Source organism: Chanos chanos, chromosome 5 (genome assembly GCF_902362185.1).
Source record: "Chanos chanos chromosome 5, fChaCha1.1, whole genome shotgun sequence".
Taxonomy (NCBI): domain Eukaryota; kingdom Metazoa; phylum Chordata; class Actinopteri; order Gonorynchiformes; family Chanidae; genus Chanos; species Chanos chanos.
Genome location: NC_044499.1, coordinates 9528764 through 9541311, shown reverse-complemented (window position 1 = coordinate 9541311; position 12548 = coordinate 9528764). Strand labels below are relative to the sequence as shown.

The 12548-nt window shown below is 48.7% G+C and overlaps 1 protein-coding gene across 1 annotated transcript in view; it reads right to left on the bottom strand.

Annotated features, from left to right (window-relative positions):
- Nucleotides 1–219: 219 nt before the first annotated feature.
- Nucleotides 220–12548, bottom strand: part of ptch2 (patched 2) — a 30559-nt gene continuing 18230 nt past the window's right edge. Inside the window, exons 10-22 of the mRNA XM_030774378.1 lie at nucleotides 12280–12435; nucleotides 12065–12157; nucleotides 11757–11882; nucleotides 10765–10883; nucleotides 9822–10555; nucleotides 8549–8691; nucleotides 8190–8370; nucleotides 7756–8036; nucleotides 6242–6379; nucleotides 5971–6113; nucleotides 1116–1506; nucleotides 468–990; nucleotides 220–254 (exon numbers count right to left, since the gene is read on the bottom strand). Of these exons, the coding sequence (XP_030630238.1) occupies nucleotides 220–254; nucleotides 468–990; nucleotides 1116–1506; nucleotides 5971–6113; nucleotides 6242–6379; nucleotides 7756–8036; nucleotides 8190–8370; nucleotides 8549–8691; nucleotides 9822–10555; nucleotides 10765–10883; nucleotides 11757–11882; nucleotides 12065–12157; nucleotides 12280–12435 (3063 nt within the window). The remainder of the gene's footprint in view (nucleotides 255–467; nucleotides 991–1115; nucleotides 1507–5970; nucleotides 6114–6241; nucleotides 6380–7755; nucleotides 8037–8189; nucleotides 8371–8548; nucleotides 8692–9821; nucleotides 10556–10764; nucleotides 10884–11756; nucleotides 11883–12064; nucleotides 12158–12279; nucleotides 12436–12548) is intronic.

Below are 12548 nucleotides of genomic sequence, written 5' to 3'. Positions count from 1 at the left end.
TTAGTAATAAAATATATATTTATACATTTATATATATTCTTAAAGGAAACCTTTATTTTAATAACTTTTGAAAATAAATCCTCTTGTTTTGTGTGAGGTCTATATACAGTTCAGAGAGTCAGGGCTGGAGATGGGGACTTCCCCATGCAGCCTCAGATGAATTCCAGACAAAGGGGAGATGGGGTGGGGGGGGGGCGGTGGGGGGGAGTGGAGAAGCTTCTAGCAATCTTTGGCTGCTTGGATCCGTGACCCACCTGGCATTAAAAAAAAGAGAAGAGAGTCAGTGAAAATGACAGATCGGTGTTACTCTTTTTTTCTTCCTGTATGACAGTTAGAACTTAAATGAGTATGCCAGTCAAGAAACGGAATATCTAGACAACGACTAAAACTGCTCGTCAAATACGCAAAGCTTCAAATAAAAGTATAATACTGCAAAAGAAATGCTGAGAGAATTGAAACTCTCTTACCTAGCACCTGGTTAGCTTGATGCTGGTTTTTTTCTATAGGTTCCAGGTCTTGGAGTTCCAAAGAATCCCTCTTGGAAGACCGCTTAGCTTTCTCATAACATTGTGAAGTTCTCTTAGTTTCCTCAAAAGAGTCCGACTCGCTATCTTCAAAGCCCTTGTGCATGTAACCCCGGTACGACCCCGGCAAACTGGGGTGCACTGCTACTGTCACTGAGGCCGTGGCCGTAACCATGGTGACAGCATTGTTCGCCCGCTGTAACGCTCCAGCACTGTGGGCCGGAGCTTTAGTCCTGTTTTGCTGTGGCCCTCTCCCCTGTTGAGGCCTGGGGCCACAGTGAGTAGTCCTTCCAGAACAGTGGGTCCTGTCATTGGGTAAATGTTGCCTTCTGGGTCCCTGATACTCATGCTTGTTGTCCCATCGGGTGATCTGCGAGCTGACTGAGTTCACCGCGTTCTGGGAGGGTTCGTCCAGGTTATCTTTCTGTGTGGCCGCAGATGGGCTATCACTGAAAGGTTTCACCACCTGGAAGGGTGAAAAATACACACACAGACGCGGAGTCACGTTATTGTAGGGGCAATCAACTTAATGGATTTCATGTGTATACTTAAGGGAGGGATAATAACAGGCGTTGAATGATAAAAACTTACTGTAAGCTTGGGAAAACTGGGGTTTTTGCTGGCCTCCAGGAGAATGTGGGAGGTGGGGGGCTGGGCTGGAGGGCTGATGTAGGAGTTTCTGTTACAGTATTTGTACTCCTCTTCTCCAATCCCTGAGGTGGTGGTGGTTTCGGAGTAGTACTCGGAATCGGAGGACTCGGCGAAAGCCTGGCGCACCCCTCTGGGATTATGCCCGGCGTAGTAGCCGTGGTGGTTCATGGGTGGGGGCAAAGGTTCCGGCGACGGGTTGGACAGACGACTGGCGTTGTTGGCCGGGGTGACCTCGGGGGGCGGGCCGATGATGGACAGCAGAACAGGCAGTAACACCAAACCATTAAGGATTCCCAGTATCGTCAAAATGGCCAGCACCGCGAAGAAATACCTTTAAAAGGATGTACAAGAAGAACGTTTTAAGGTCGGATTCAGATGAACAAAACACACACAGCCACAGATTATGGATCCTATGGGTGGGTGTATGGCTAAAGTCTGTACGGGAGGTGACACAACAGTGAAATTTTGGCTGTTAAGACATCTGCTTCCCCTCTCTCTCTCTCTCTCTCGTTCTCTCTGTCCCCTCTCCCTCCACTTCCTCTTTGCTACGTCCTCTCTCCTGGCGACCTGACAAATCTGAGGAGAAATTCCTGGGCTCCATCTTCGGAGTGAGCGCTCCCTCTTTCTCTCGCTCTCTCTCTCTCTTTCTCTCTCCTTCTTTCTCTCTCTCCCTCTGGGAGCCCTCATTTATCACCACGGCCCTGCACTTCCTGAGGAGATGTGTTTACATTAGCGAGCAGATTCTACGCGTCAGAAACGCTCCCCACCTCCTCGTTGCTCTCCCCTTCTCTCTCTCTGTCTCACTCTTTCTCTGTCTCCCTCTTTCTTTCTCTCTCTCTCTCTCTCTCTCTCTCTCTCGCTCTCTCTGTCTCTCTCTCCACCCACCCCTCCAACTTCCCCCCTAACGGACGGCCCCCGAGCTCCTGCTAATGTAATTTTCCCCTCAACAACTTAATATCCCATCTCATTGGGATCTCGTTTCAGCTTGGCCAGGGCATGCCACCTCTGTGTTTATGCTGGGCAGGCCAGAGGAGGCCTTCTTTTTATTTTTTTTTTCACTGAGAGTCCCTCTCCTTCAGGCCTTAGGCAGCCATGTCGGCTCCAGGGCTACGACAGTGCACGACTGTAGAGTCTTGCTGAAGGTTGTTTATTTGGACGGTTCATTGCTCTGCCCTGTGTGACGCCTGTCACACACTGACCGTAACTCCAGTCAGCGTATCCGTGCCAGAGTCGGTGTGACGATCACAATGCCAACGGTGAACAAGAACACTGTGTTCACTGCAGTGCCAGATTTAACAATAGCTTTACTCACAGGACTGGAGAGAGTAAATTTGAGAGAAAAAAAAAAAAAGACTTTTTTTTTTTTAAAGACTTCGTGGAGCACAGCAGTCACAAACGAAAGTGTCTAAGCCTTTTTTTTTTTTTCTCTCCAAAGTGTTGAAAATGAACAGGAAACACCACCCTCCTCCACCAAAGCCAAGAACATGGAGATGTAGCTGGCAGTAGAGTCGGTGGGTCTGGCATTGAACGGTGGGGCTGTACAGGGTTGGGAGTGGCATGAGTATTTGAACGGAGGGGGCTAGAGGGAAGGGTGTGTGTGTGTGTGGGGAGGGGGGAGGGGGGGTGGCTGGCTCGATATGCCCCAGTAATAGGGCAAGAAGGCGCTTGAAGCTCCCCACTTCAGTAAAAAGGTTTAAAGGATTGAGCCTCTGTCTTTGTCCCTGCGTGAGTTGTGAGGAGACGTTGCGGTCGTGCTCTCTGCCCTGCGTGTCTTGTTAGTTGGGAGGTTTTTCTGTAATGGACTGCAGGGCTGTGAGGGTGTCTGCGTCTCTGGGCTTTCAGCTCAGAGCAACGAGGGAGGGCTAAGCCTCACCACAAGAAAGAGAGTGTATGAGAAAATTAGAGAGCTCTCCAGTTAAACGCTAACAACAAAAAAAAAAAAAAAAGAGAGAGAGAGAGAGACAACTCAGCTCTTTTAGCTGTGGTTTAGACTTCTGGAGGTAAGAAAAAGAGGAACAGAATATGGAAAAACAAGAAAAGAGTCTGGAATGTTCTTTTAACCCGTCCTCACCCCCTCTTCCCCCAGTTCACCCACCATCTTGGTTTGTGTCACACCTAAGAGAAGACTGATCTTATAAGTTAAGCACATCTGCTTGGAGCATTGAGTGTGTTCAGAGGAAACTGCTGTCCATTGACCTGTCTCCTTCCATGAGGCCATGTATTTATTTTGGCTCTGCCAAAGACCATCAAGCGAAAAATGAATCAAAAAAACGCTGTTAGAGAGATTACAGGTCAATGGTAATCGGACCATTGAGCATCCATTTTGGATCTATTTTGGTTTGTCTCTGCCATGACTCTCCAGGGCCTTGAGGTTTTTAGTGTATCACAGTACCTTCACTTCAACAAGACTGTAATTACCTATTTCGGTCATTACGCATAGCCAGGCAAGGACAGGGTTTTGGAATGGCCTCTCTAAACCTATATTTCCTAGGTGGCCTGTCAGGGCACCCCGTGTAAAACTGAGGCAAAAGGCCAGAGGCTTAGGCCAAAATTGTAAACCGTACTGAAAGCAAAGGAGCTGAGCAGAACTAAACCAGGGAGTCTCTAAAAGTGTGAAGAGCAAGTCTGGCTTCATTCTCTCCACCCCCTCAACCCCCCCCCCCCCCCTCCTCCAGCTTCCCTCATCTCCCTCCCTCTTTCACTTTCTTTCTCTCCCTCTCTCACGTCTGCCTCATTAACAAAGCTGAACCAGACTGTGAACCATTTTCTTTCTTTCTTTCTTTTTTCTTTTTTTTTTTTTTTTTTCAGTTTCTGCCTTGAAAAAAATCCTTGCGGATATCTTTTAGTAAACAATGATGCATTCAACATTTTGACACTTTCCCGTTGAGACGGAAAGAGTGATATTTTCAATAACAACAACAACAAAAAAAATTGGGTCAAGGGAATGTCGGTTAATCTCTTATACGGTTTGTTATGTGCCGTAAAAACAAGCAGTCTGCAAAGTAAAAATTAAAAAAAAAAAAAAAACATCTCTTGAGTCCATCTCTCATTAGTAAGAGGCAATCATTCTATCTAACTATCCTGTGTACATGAAAAAGATGGGAAGAAATGGCACTTGTTTATTTTACTAAGTCAACATTCCGAAAGTGGAGCGTGATTTATTTAAGGGGGTAAAAAAAAAAAAAAAGAAAGAAAGAAAGAAAGAAAGAGAAAAGGGGGGGAAAAAAAAAAACCGAAACCATCCATGGGCCCCACTTGGGTTAGACCTCCAGAGTAGACCTAGTGTTAGGAATTCTGTTGTTTATATAAACTGTAATCTTTTCCATTCCGAGGCAGGGGTTGGAAGGGGTGGCTCCATCTGAGAGGGGCGCTGGGCTTGCTCTGCTGTTTATTCAGTGTCCCACCGCCAAGAGATGTTTACAGCAATGTATTTATGCTACTCCCCAGCTAGAGGGCCCGCTCTCTCTCTCTCTCTCTCTCTCTCTGTCCCACACATACACACACACACACACACACACACACAAATCTCTCTCCCTACATCTAAATAGGACCTCCCAGGATGAATGCTGGGGTGGTGCTGGCCCACCACGTCCACCCAAATGGTTCTCTCCAGAACCACCATCCTAAACCGCTCTCTGTTTTGTCACCGTCCTAAAAGCAACCCCCCCCCCCCTTCCCCTTCCTCCTTTTGAAATTAGGCCATTCTTCCTTCTCAACACCTCCTCGTTTTGCGAGCTTTGTCTTGATTTTCCGTGCGGAAAAAAAACAAATCCAAACAAAACCCAAAAAACCATGAAAAAAAATTTTTCTTTTTCACCATCTGACTGGATACAAACACTTGGAGAATGTTTGAATGGATGCTCTGCCAAGAAGCCACCCTGGGCGTGTTTATATTTTTCGATGTGCTGCTCGTTCTGGTGTACTCTCTAAGTAAGCCATTTTTATGTCATGCGTCTGTTTGAGGCAGCTCTCAAGGTTGTGGTTTGGTTCCAGCGGAGCCCAGATTCAGATGAAAAACACAGCTATTTGACTTCTTCTTCTTCTTCTTTTTTTTCTTCCAGAAGCACACATTTTTGCAAAGCGAAAAAGGGAAGCCAAAAACATTGGTTGGAGCTGGGAAGTGGGGAGGGGGGGGGGGGGCATTGGATGGACTTTTGGTTGAAATCCAACTGACCAGTTCAGTCTGAAGTTTGGGAGGGCTTTGCCCTTCTCTTGTGGTACCATGATTAGACAGAGAAGCTCTCAACCAGATGATTGGGCAGTTGACATACTCCCAAAAAGAAGCAGTGGGAATGTGTGTGTGTATGAGTGTGTGTGAGAGTGTGTATGAGTCACCACCCAGTGGGTAGTGTATTTACATGTTTACGAGCAGCTGCCGCACACCCTTGATGTTTTCTCCATTTGTTGTATTCTAAGGCTCCTCTGAAACAGTCTCCTTTGGGGCTGTTTTTGGTGAGGTTGTTATGAGGGTGGCCTGGAGCTTTTTGGGAGGGGGTGGGGGGGTGTCGGTGGTGGGGCGGGTGTAAAAGAGTAAAACCCAGAGTGACAACACCAGGTGGGGGGGGGGGGGGGGGTGGGAGGAGGAAGGCCCACATTCCCACCTGCACCCTCCCTCCTGTAACAGAATGGGATTGACAACTGTCTCCGTGCTTCAGGCCATCACAAACACCAAACCACCCTCTGAGTTTCCACCCACAAACCCCTTGTAAAAAAATAACCCAAAAAAAAAAAAACCCAAGCACATGGGTCAGGCAGGAGGAATCCAACTGAAAGTTGTGGAGTGTCGGTGGCTTACCTCATGATGAAGTCGAACTCGGAGCCGGCCAGCATAAGGACCCCCAGGAGAGTGGAGATGGCACCGTCGATCACAGGGGCAAACATGTGCTCCAGAGCGACGGCTGAACGAGTGTTTCTATCCCCGATCGCAGTTAGGAACCCCTTCAGAGACGAGAGAGAGAGAGAGAGAGAGAGACTCTTTTCATTACAAACATCAGATTTATAGCGAAGCTAATTTCTAAACACAAATGTGTTTTTGCTATGCTGTATCTACGGCACATGCCCCTTACCAGCGCAATATGCACGGTGAACTCCACCCCGATGCCAACGGAGGCAATGAGAATGACCACAGGTATAGCGCTCAGCTTGATGCCAATAAGTCCCATAATGCCAAACAGCTCCACTGTCATCATAGCCAACACAAAGACCTGAGGGGCAAGAGACCACATTAGCATGTTAGCGGCTAACGGGAATAATTTCAGAATAATTAGCACACGCAGGCTGCCGGTGTGAAACTCCAGCGCAATACTTTGCAGATTGTACAACCCCTGCTTATGATTCTCGTTTATCTGTGTTTTTGGGCTGTGGTGACTGACTGCAGAACTGAGCCAGCATCACGCACAGACGTAAGCTCTATCACCCAGCATCCTAAGTTTCACTGTCATCTGCCCGAGGGTATCAAATTACACTCTCAGCTCCTCCCCCTCTCCTCTCAGCTCTCAGGAGTCGGGAAATGATTGACATATCCTGACAAAGGAACATAAGGTTCCTCCCAGTTCTTTCTCCAATCTGTTGCCACTTTCCAGACATTATTTTACCATCAGTGTCTTTTTCCCCCCTCCCTATGGCAACATTTCTCGTTCTTTTTTTTTTTTAATAAAACAGAGACAGTGCTCCGAGAAGCCGTAAGCTTTAAGATCCTTTGATGTTGGCAGGGTTCCCAATTTGGTCACGCTTAAATTGGAGATGGTAAAATCCATTTTATTGCAGCCGCATATAGGCGCAGTGAAACTGTAGAGCACAGAGCAGCTTCAGAGAGACAATGTGACTGCATGTGTGAGAATGCGGGAAAAAAAAAAAAAGATCCTTTCTCTGTTTCTTTAGGCTCATTTTACTGTCTGAATCAGTGATATATCTATATATGTATATATACTATACTATACAAGTGAACATAACATGGTAATTTACTTTAAGTGAACCTGTAGTTTTCATCAGTCTAACCAGTGGTAGCTCTGGTCTCCTTCTGTGTGTGGAGTCTGCCTATGTTTTGAGCTCAGCACCAAGTTCTGTGAAATATTTCCCAGCCGCTGAACTGACAAGGTGCGCCCCCCCTCCTAGTTCTCCCCCTCCTGCCCAGCCCTGATGGATGGGTTTAGGAGGCCAAGGTCGCGACTGGGCAGATCCGTCCTGTCCCCAAATTTCTGGACAAAGGCAGTTTGAGGTAAAAAAGCCTTCAGGAGAGCTTTGCCTCTCCTTTGCATTTCCTTTCTAAAAAACCCTAGCAGCTCCCATTAGAATGACAAAAGGAGTGGGAGGGAGTGTGTGTGTGTGTGTGTGTGTGTGTGAGTGTGTGTACGCAGCGCCCTCTGGACATCCCGCCAAGGCTCTCCCCAGAGAGGGCCACTGTGTGGCAGGCTTATTGAGCTGTGCTTAGTAGGATCAGTGGAAGAAAAAGAAGGAGACAGACAGAGAGAGAGAGAGAGAGAGAGAGAGAGAGAGATGTAGAAAAGCAAGGAAGAACGAGGAGGGTGAAGAGACAGAGAGAGAGAGAGAAAGACAGTGAAGGATGCAAAGGAGGACTCACAATGACGCCTGCAGTCCATGGGTTGAGGAGGAGGATGGCACATACGAGGAAGGTGCAGGCCAGAACCACGCTAACGGACAGCAGGAACCAGTGACGAAGGCCAATGTACTGCTCCCAGAAGAGGAAGGGGTAACCGTTGGGGTAATTGTAGATGCCCTTGCGTGTGAACTCCTCACAGATAGCACGCACACTCTCAATGCCCTCTATAAAGTCTGAGGCTTGTCTGAGCCCATTCAGGTAGAAAGGGAACTGAGCGAACTCCAGGGGCTCAGCTGCAGGAACTGATACACACAGAAGATCAAATGTTAACATGCAACGTGTTACCCCAGCGAAGCGCACAAAGATGACGTCATTATCACCGTACGCCTTATTTAACATTTTACGCCGAGTGCTTAAAGTACTATAAAGTAGGACGGTTTGAGGCGGTCACTCACTTCGCAGGTTCTCTCCGGTGGTGTCGTATTTATCGTGGATCCACTCGCGAGGGTGGGGGTAAAAGTTTGCCTGGGAAGCAGCGTAACCGAGGGGGTCGTTGCTGACCCAGACAGTCAGGTAGATATAGAAAACCTCCGGAGGAATCAGGCCCTCGTCGTCCACTAGGCGACGGGATGTCAGCTGGGGGAAAAAATAATAAAAAAAAAAAACCCTTGTCAAAATGCACGGTCATGTACCATGCCAGTCATAAGCCAGTAAATCTGACCCACTGATCAGTCACTGTGTTTGACCTGTCTGTTGTTCCGTAAGTGGTTATTTTGGCCATATAACTGTGTATCCGGGTTAATGGACACCGTACCTGGCTGTAGTTGAAAGGTTCCTTCTTAGAGCCGGTCTGGATGAGGAGTTTGTAGGCCAGTGCTCCATCCTCAGTGCCGTTACGGTAGCTGTCGTGAGTGATCCTACCCGCTGCCCAATCAGCATCAAATGTAGCCTGAAGTCCTGTTATTTAAAGAAAATACACTGTGGTCAGACAGATCAAACCCACATTCTCTTTTTTAAAAACCAGTTCCAAGGTCGTTTCACTGCTGGTATGACTACAGAGATAAAATAATATGAGTTCGATCATGCTTTTTTTATCGCTTTGAAACGGTGAAATCCCCCGTGTGAGGTTTTCATACACAATCCGAAAGCAGTTTTGGTGAGAAGTACAGCCAGTCCGCAAAAGAAAACACACATATAAAGCGAAACACCCCCACCCACCCCCCCCTCCTCCTCTCTGTCTCCATCTTTGTGCCTCGTGCTGAATTAGTGTGTGCGGGCTGAATAAACTAACCAGCACAAGCCTTTCATGCTCTCCAAATGACAAAGTCTGGCAACAGCTGAAAAACAGTTTCCACAACCATTCTGTAATTACACACATCTCCTCACAAGAAAAGGAAATAGCAAAGAGGGGGGTTAGGGAGAAGAGGGGGGGGGGAGGGAGAGAGAGAGAGGGAGAGAGAGAGAGAGAGAAAGAACGAGTCTTTCCACATCCAGTTTCCACAGTCATTCAAGATGTTGGCTCTTTTCAGTTTGTACATTTTTTTTTTCTTAAAACCACCCTACATTCACCTCACAGCTAAGCCTTAATCATGAGTTAAAGCAAAGGGGGTGGGGGTGAGGGAGGGAGGAGGTCAAAGGCTGCCTGAGATAACCTTTGACCTTCCCTGATTATCCTCTTGACGCTCAGGTAAGAGGGGAGGGGCCAGGTGACTGACAGGCGTGAACTCTAACTGAACCTTCTTTTCACCTGCAGCCTCAGTCCCACCTATTCCCCTCAACAGGATCTAACCCCACCAAACATGTCAGCCCCAGGGCCACTCACGCTGCCCGTACAAAAGCAAGGGATAAACTTTCCCAGGGACCCATGTCTCATATTCAGAGACCGTGTTCGTCCTCTGTAAAGCAGACATGTGCTGATGGATCTTTACCCTTCTCTTCAATGCCACAGTTCCCCCCCTCCAAAGACACACAGACACACATAAAAAGCCATAAGCAATCTTTCTGAAATCTCAAGTCGGCTGCCTCTCATTCTGAGACAAAGGTCTTTATGTCTAATCTTATATATCTTTTGAGATGTGTATCTTTACCTCTAAGCCAGTCCTGGAAGTAGTGGAGCCACATGCGGGGAAGTTTCTGATCACTGTCCCTTACGACGTATTTGACCGAATTGAAAGCGTTGTGCAGCTGCAGAAGCTCACGCTGTGAGCGGGCATAGTCAAAGCCATCCATGGTCACCAGGTACATGTTGTAGAAGGAGAAATACTTGAACTGGGCCGAGATGAAGTCGTACTCCTTGGTGTCTCTGGGGACGATGTCGGTCAGGTAGAGTCCGTCGTGAACCATGGTCGTACCGTAGAGGCTAAGGCTAAGGAGAGCCACGAACACCACCACAACCACGGTCTTGGTCTCCGGTTTGAGCAGGAGCGGAGCGTATTTCTCCCGGGCGAAGCTGGACAGGTTCCAGCGGAAGAAGGGGAGGGGGACGCACTCGCGACCCTCCTTAGGCTCCTCCACCTGGGCCAGGAGGTCTCGGGTGGAGCTGGAGGGGGTGAAGAGCTGGGAGCCGTACTGGTCGGCGGTGTTAGGGGAGACAACAACAGACGGAGGGCTGGTGGAGATTTGGGAAGTTGGGGGCAGGATGGTGACGATGTGCTGACCGGCGGCGTCGCACTGGGTGAAGGCCTGTACCGTGGTGGTGATGTGGGTGCTGGTGGTGATGGTGGAGCCAGTGTAAGTAGGAGTGGCAGGGGCGTGCGTGTGGTTGTCGTTGGCGTCAGAAAACTCCTGCGGCTGAATATGGATGACCCGTGAGGAGCAGGGGCTGGAAAGAAGGGAGAGAGCGAGAGAGAGGACTCAATCACTTTTAGTTTTTATAACCACGTGTTTCTGCTTTAACCTTTATTACGTACAGCAGACAAGGTAGGAACATGAATCTCCAGGTTTAAATGAAATATCAACATTAAATCATTATGTGTGTGTATGTGTGTGTGTGACTGAAATGGAACGAAGAAGAGGTTTGGTTCTGGTTACCTGTAGAAGCAGCACAGGATATCTAACCGTTTGTCTTCACGACGGTGCAGATCCAAACTCAGAATAGCAGGGAAGATGAGCAGAACCATAGCGAAGTTAAACACGACCACAATAGCCGCCTAGAGAGAAAGAAAAAGAGAGAGAGAGAGAGACAGAGAGAAAGACGTTAGGAGAGGGGCCAGGGCTTTTTTTTTTTCTTTTTCGCTCATGACATAAACGCCGATACCCGACTCCGCAGCTGCTGCCTGAACTTGACAAAAAAGCGGTCGCCGCATTCAAGCTCCCTCACTGTTTTACTGCCTCGGATTGAATCCCAGAAAGTAAAAAAAAAAAAACACGCACCCTAAATCAACCAAGCAAACCCCCTTCTGCCTCCCCCCTTACCCTCTCTCCGCTCCCCCAAAATAGTCAACAAGCTAGGGAAAGGGGACTCCCAAAACTGCTACAAGTCTATGCAGGACCCCCCCCCCCCCCCCCCCCCCCAAACACCCCCCCCCCCCTTTTGCTCTCCCTTCCCCCAGAGCCTAAGGCAGACACTAGATTCTGTATCATTACAGCAGGGACCACCCAGGGCTAGCCTGGGGAGATCAGAGAGCCGCAGGATGACGGCTGGGTGATATACGGACGCATTCACTCGGCTCATTACTGAGCCACTGTCTCCCCTCTCCACCTGAGAGACAGCCCTGTGACTTTAGGTGGACGTAGGGGAGCAGCCATAAAAAGAGAAACAGAAGTGGTGGTGGGTTTGGGGGGGGGGTGGGGGGGGATTTAGAGGGAACAAAGCCTGTCCTCTGCTTTGAATTCCCATCGTTTATTAGAGCCACCTTTCACTGGTCTTTTCACCGTGCCATCCACGCTGCCAGTCTGTTTGACGAGCTTTGAATGGGCATCACGGGGCGCGAGAGGTTTTACAGCTGTGGCAAAGTGTACACACTCACACACACATATACGCACTCACACACACATACACACACACACACACACACACATACCTGCAGCGAGAAAGCACGGAGGGCAGGAATAGGCACCAAGGCAGCCATGAAAAAAGCGATCATGTTGTTGATAGAAGTAAGAGCCACGCTCGTGCCAGTTCTCCTCAGGCAGTCACCAGTCCGTTCCTACAGAGAGGGAGAGCAAAGTCATTATCAGCAATGGTGACAAAACCGAGAACTGCAAAACAAATAGTATTGGCACCGCTCTGGGGTTCACAAGTGATGTCGGCGACATTCAGAGAGAAAGAAAGAGAGAGAGAGAGAGAGAGAGAGAGAGAGAGAGAGAGAGAGCAAGAGAGAGAGTCTACCTTAAAGGGGATGTTGGATCCGGTCTCTGTAAAGGAGTGAGCCAGCAGGAACATGTCATCCACTCCGATCCCGAGGGCCAGGAATGGCAGCACCTGCGGAGGAATGCATTTACGCTGTTACGAGGAAAGCCCTGAGAGAGCGCCGTGACAGGAATACATGTGCAGACAGAGGAGGGACCCCCTGCGTGAGTGAGTGTGTGTGTGTGTGTGCGTACCTGTGTAGTGGCAGCGTTGAAGGACAGGCCTAATAGAGAACACAGCCCTAGGCCGGCAGCCACAGAAAGAGCTACCAACAACACTCCAGCCAGTCCAACAGCTCCCTGGGACTTAGCACAATCCCAGCGAAGCATAGTCACGCAAGCGTAAGCCAGCTACGAAGAGAGCCAGAGAGAGAGAGAGAGAGAGAGAGAGAGAGAGAGAGAGAGAGAGAGAGAGAGAGAGAGAGAGAGAGAGCCAGAGAGAGAGAGAGAGAGAGAGAGAGAGA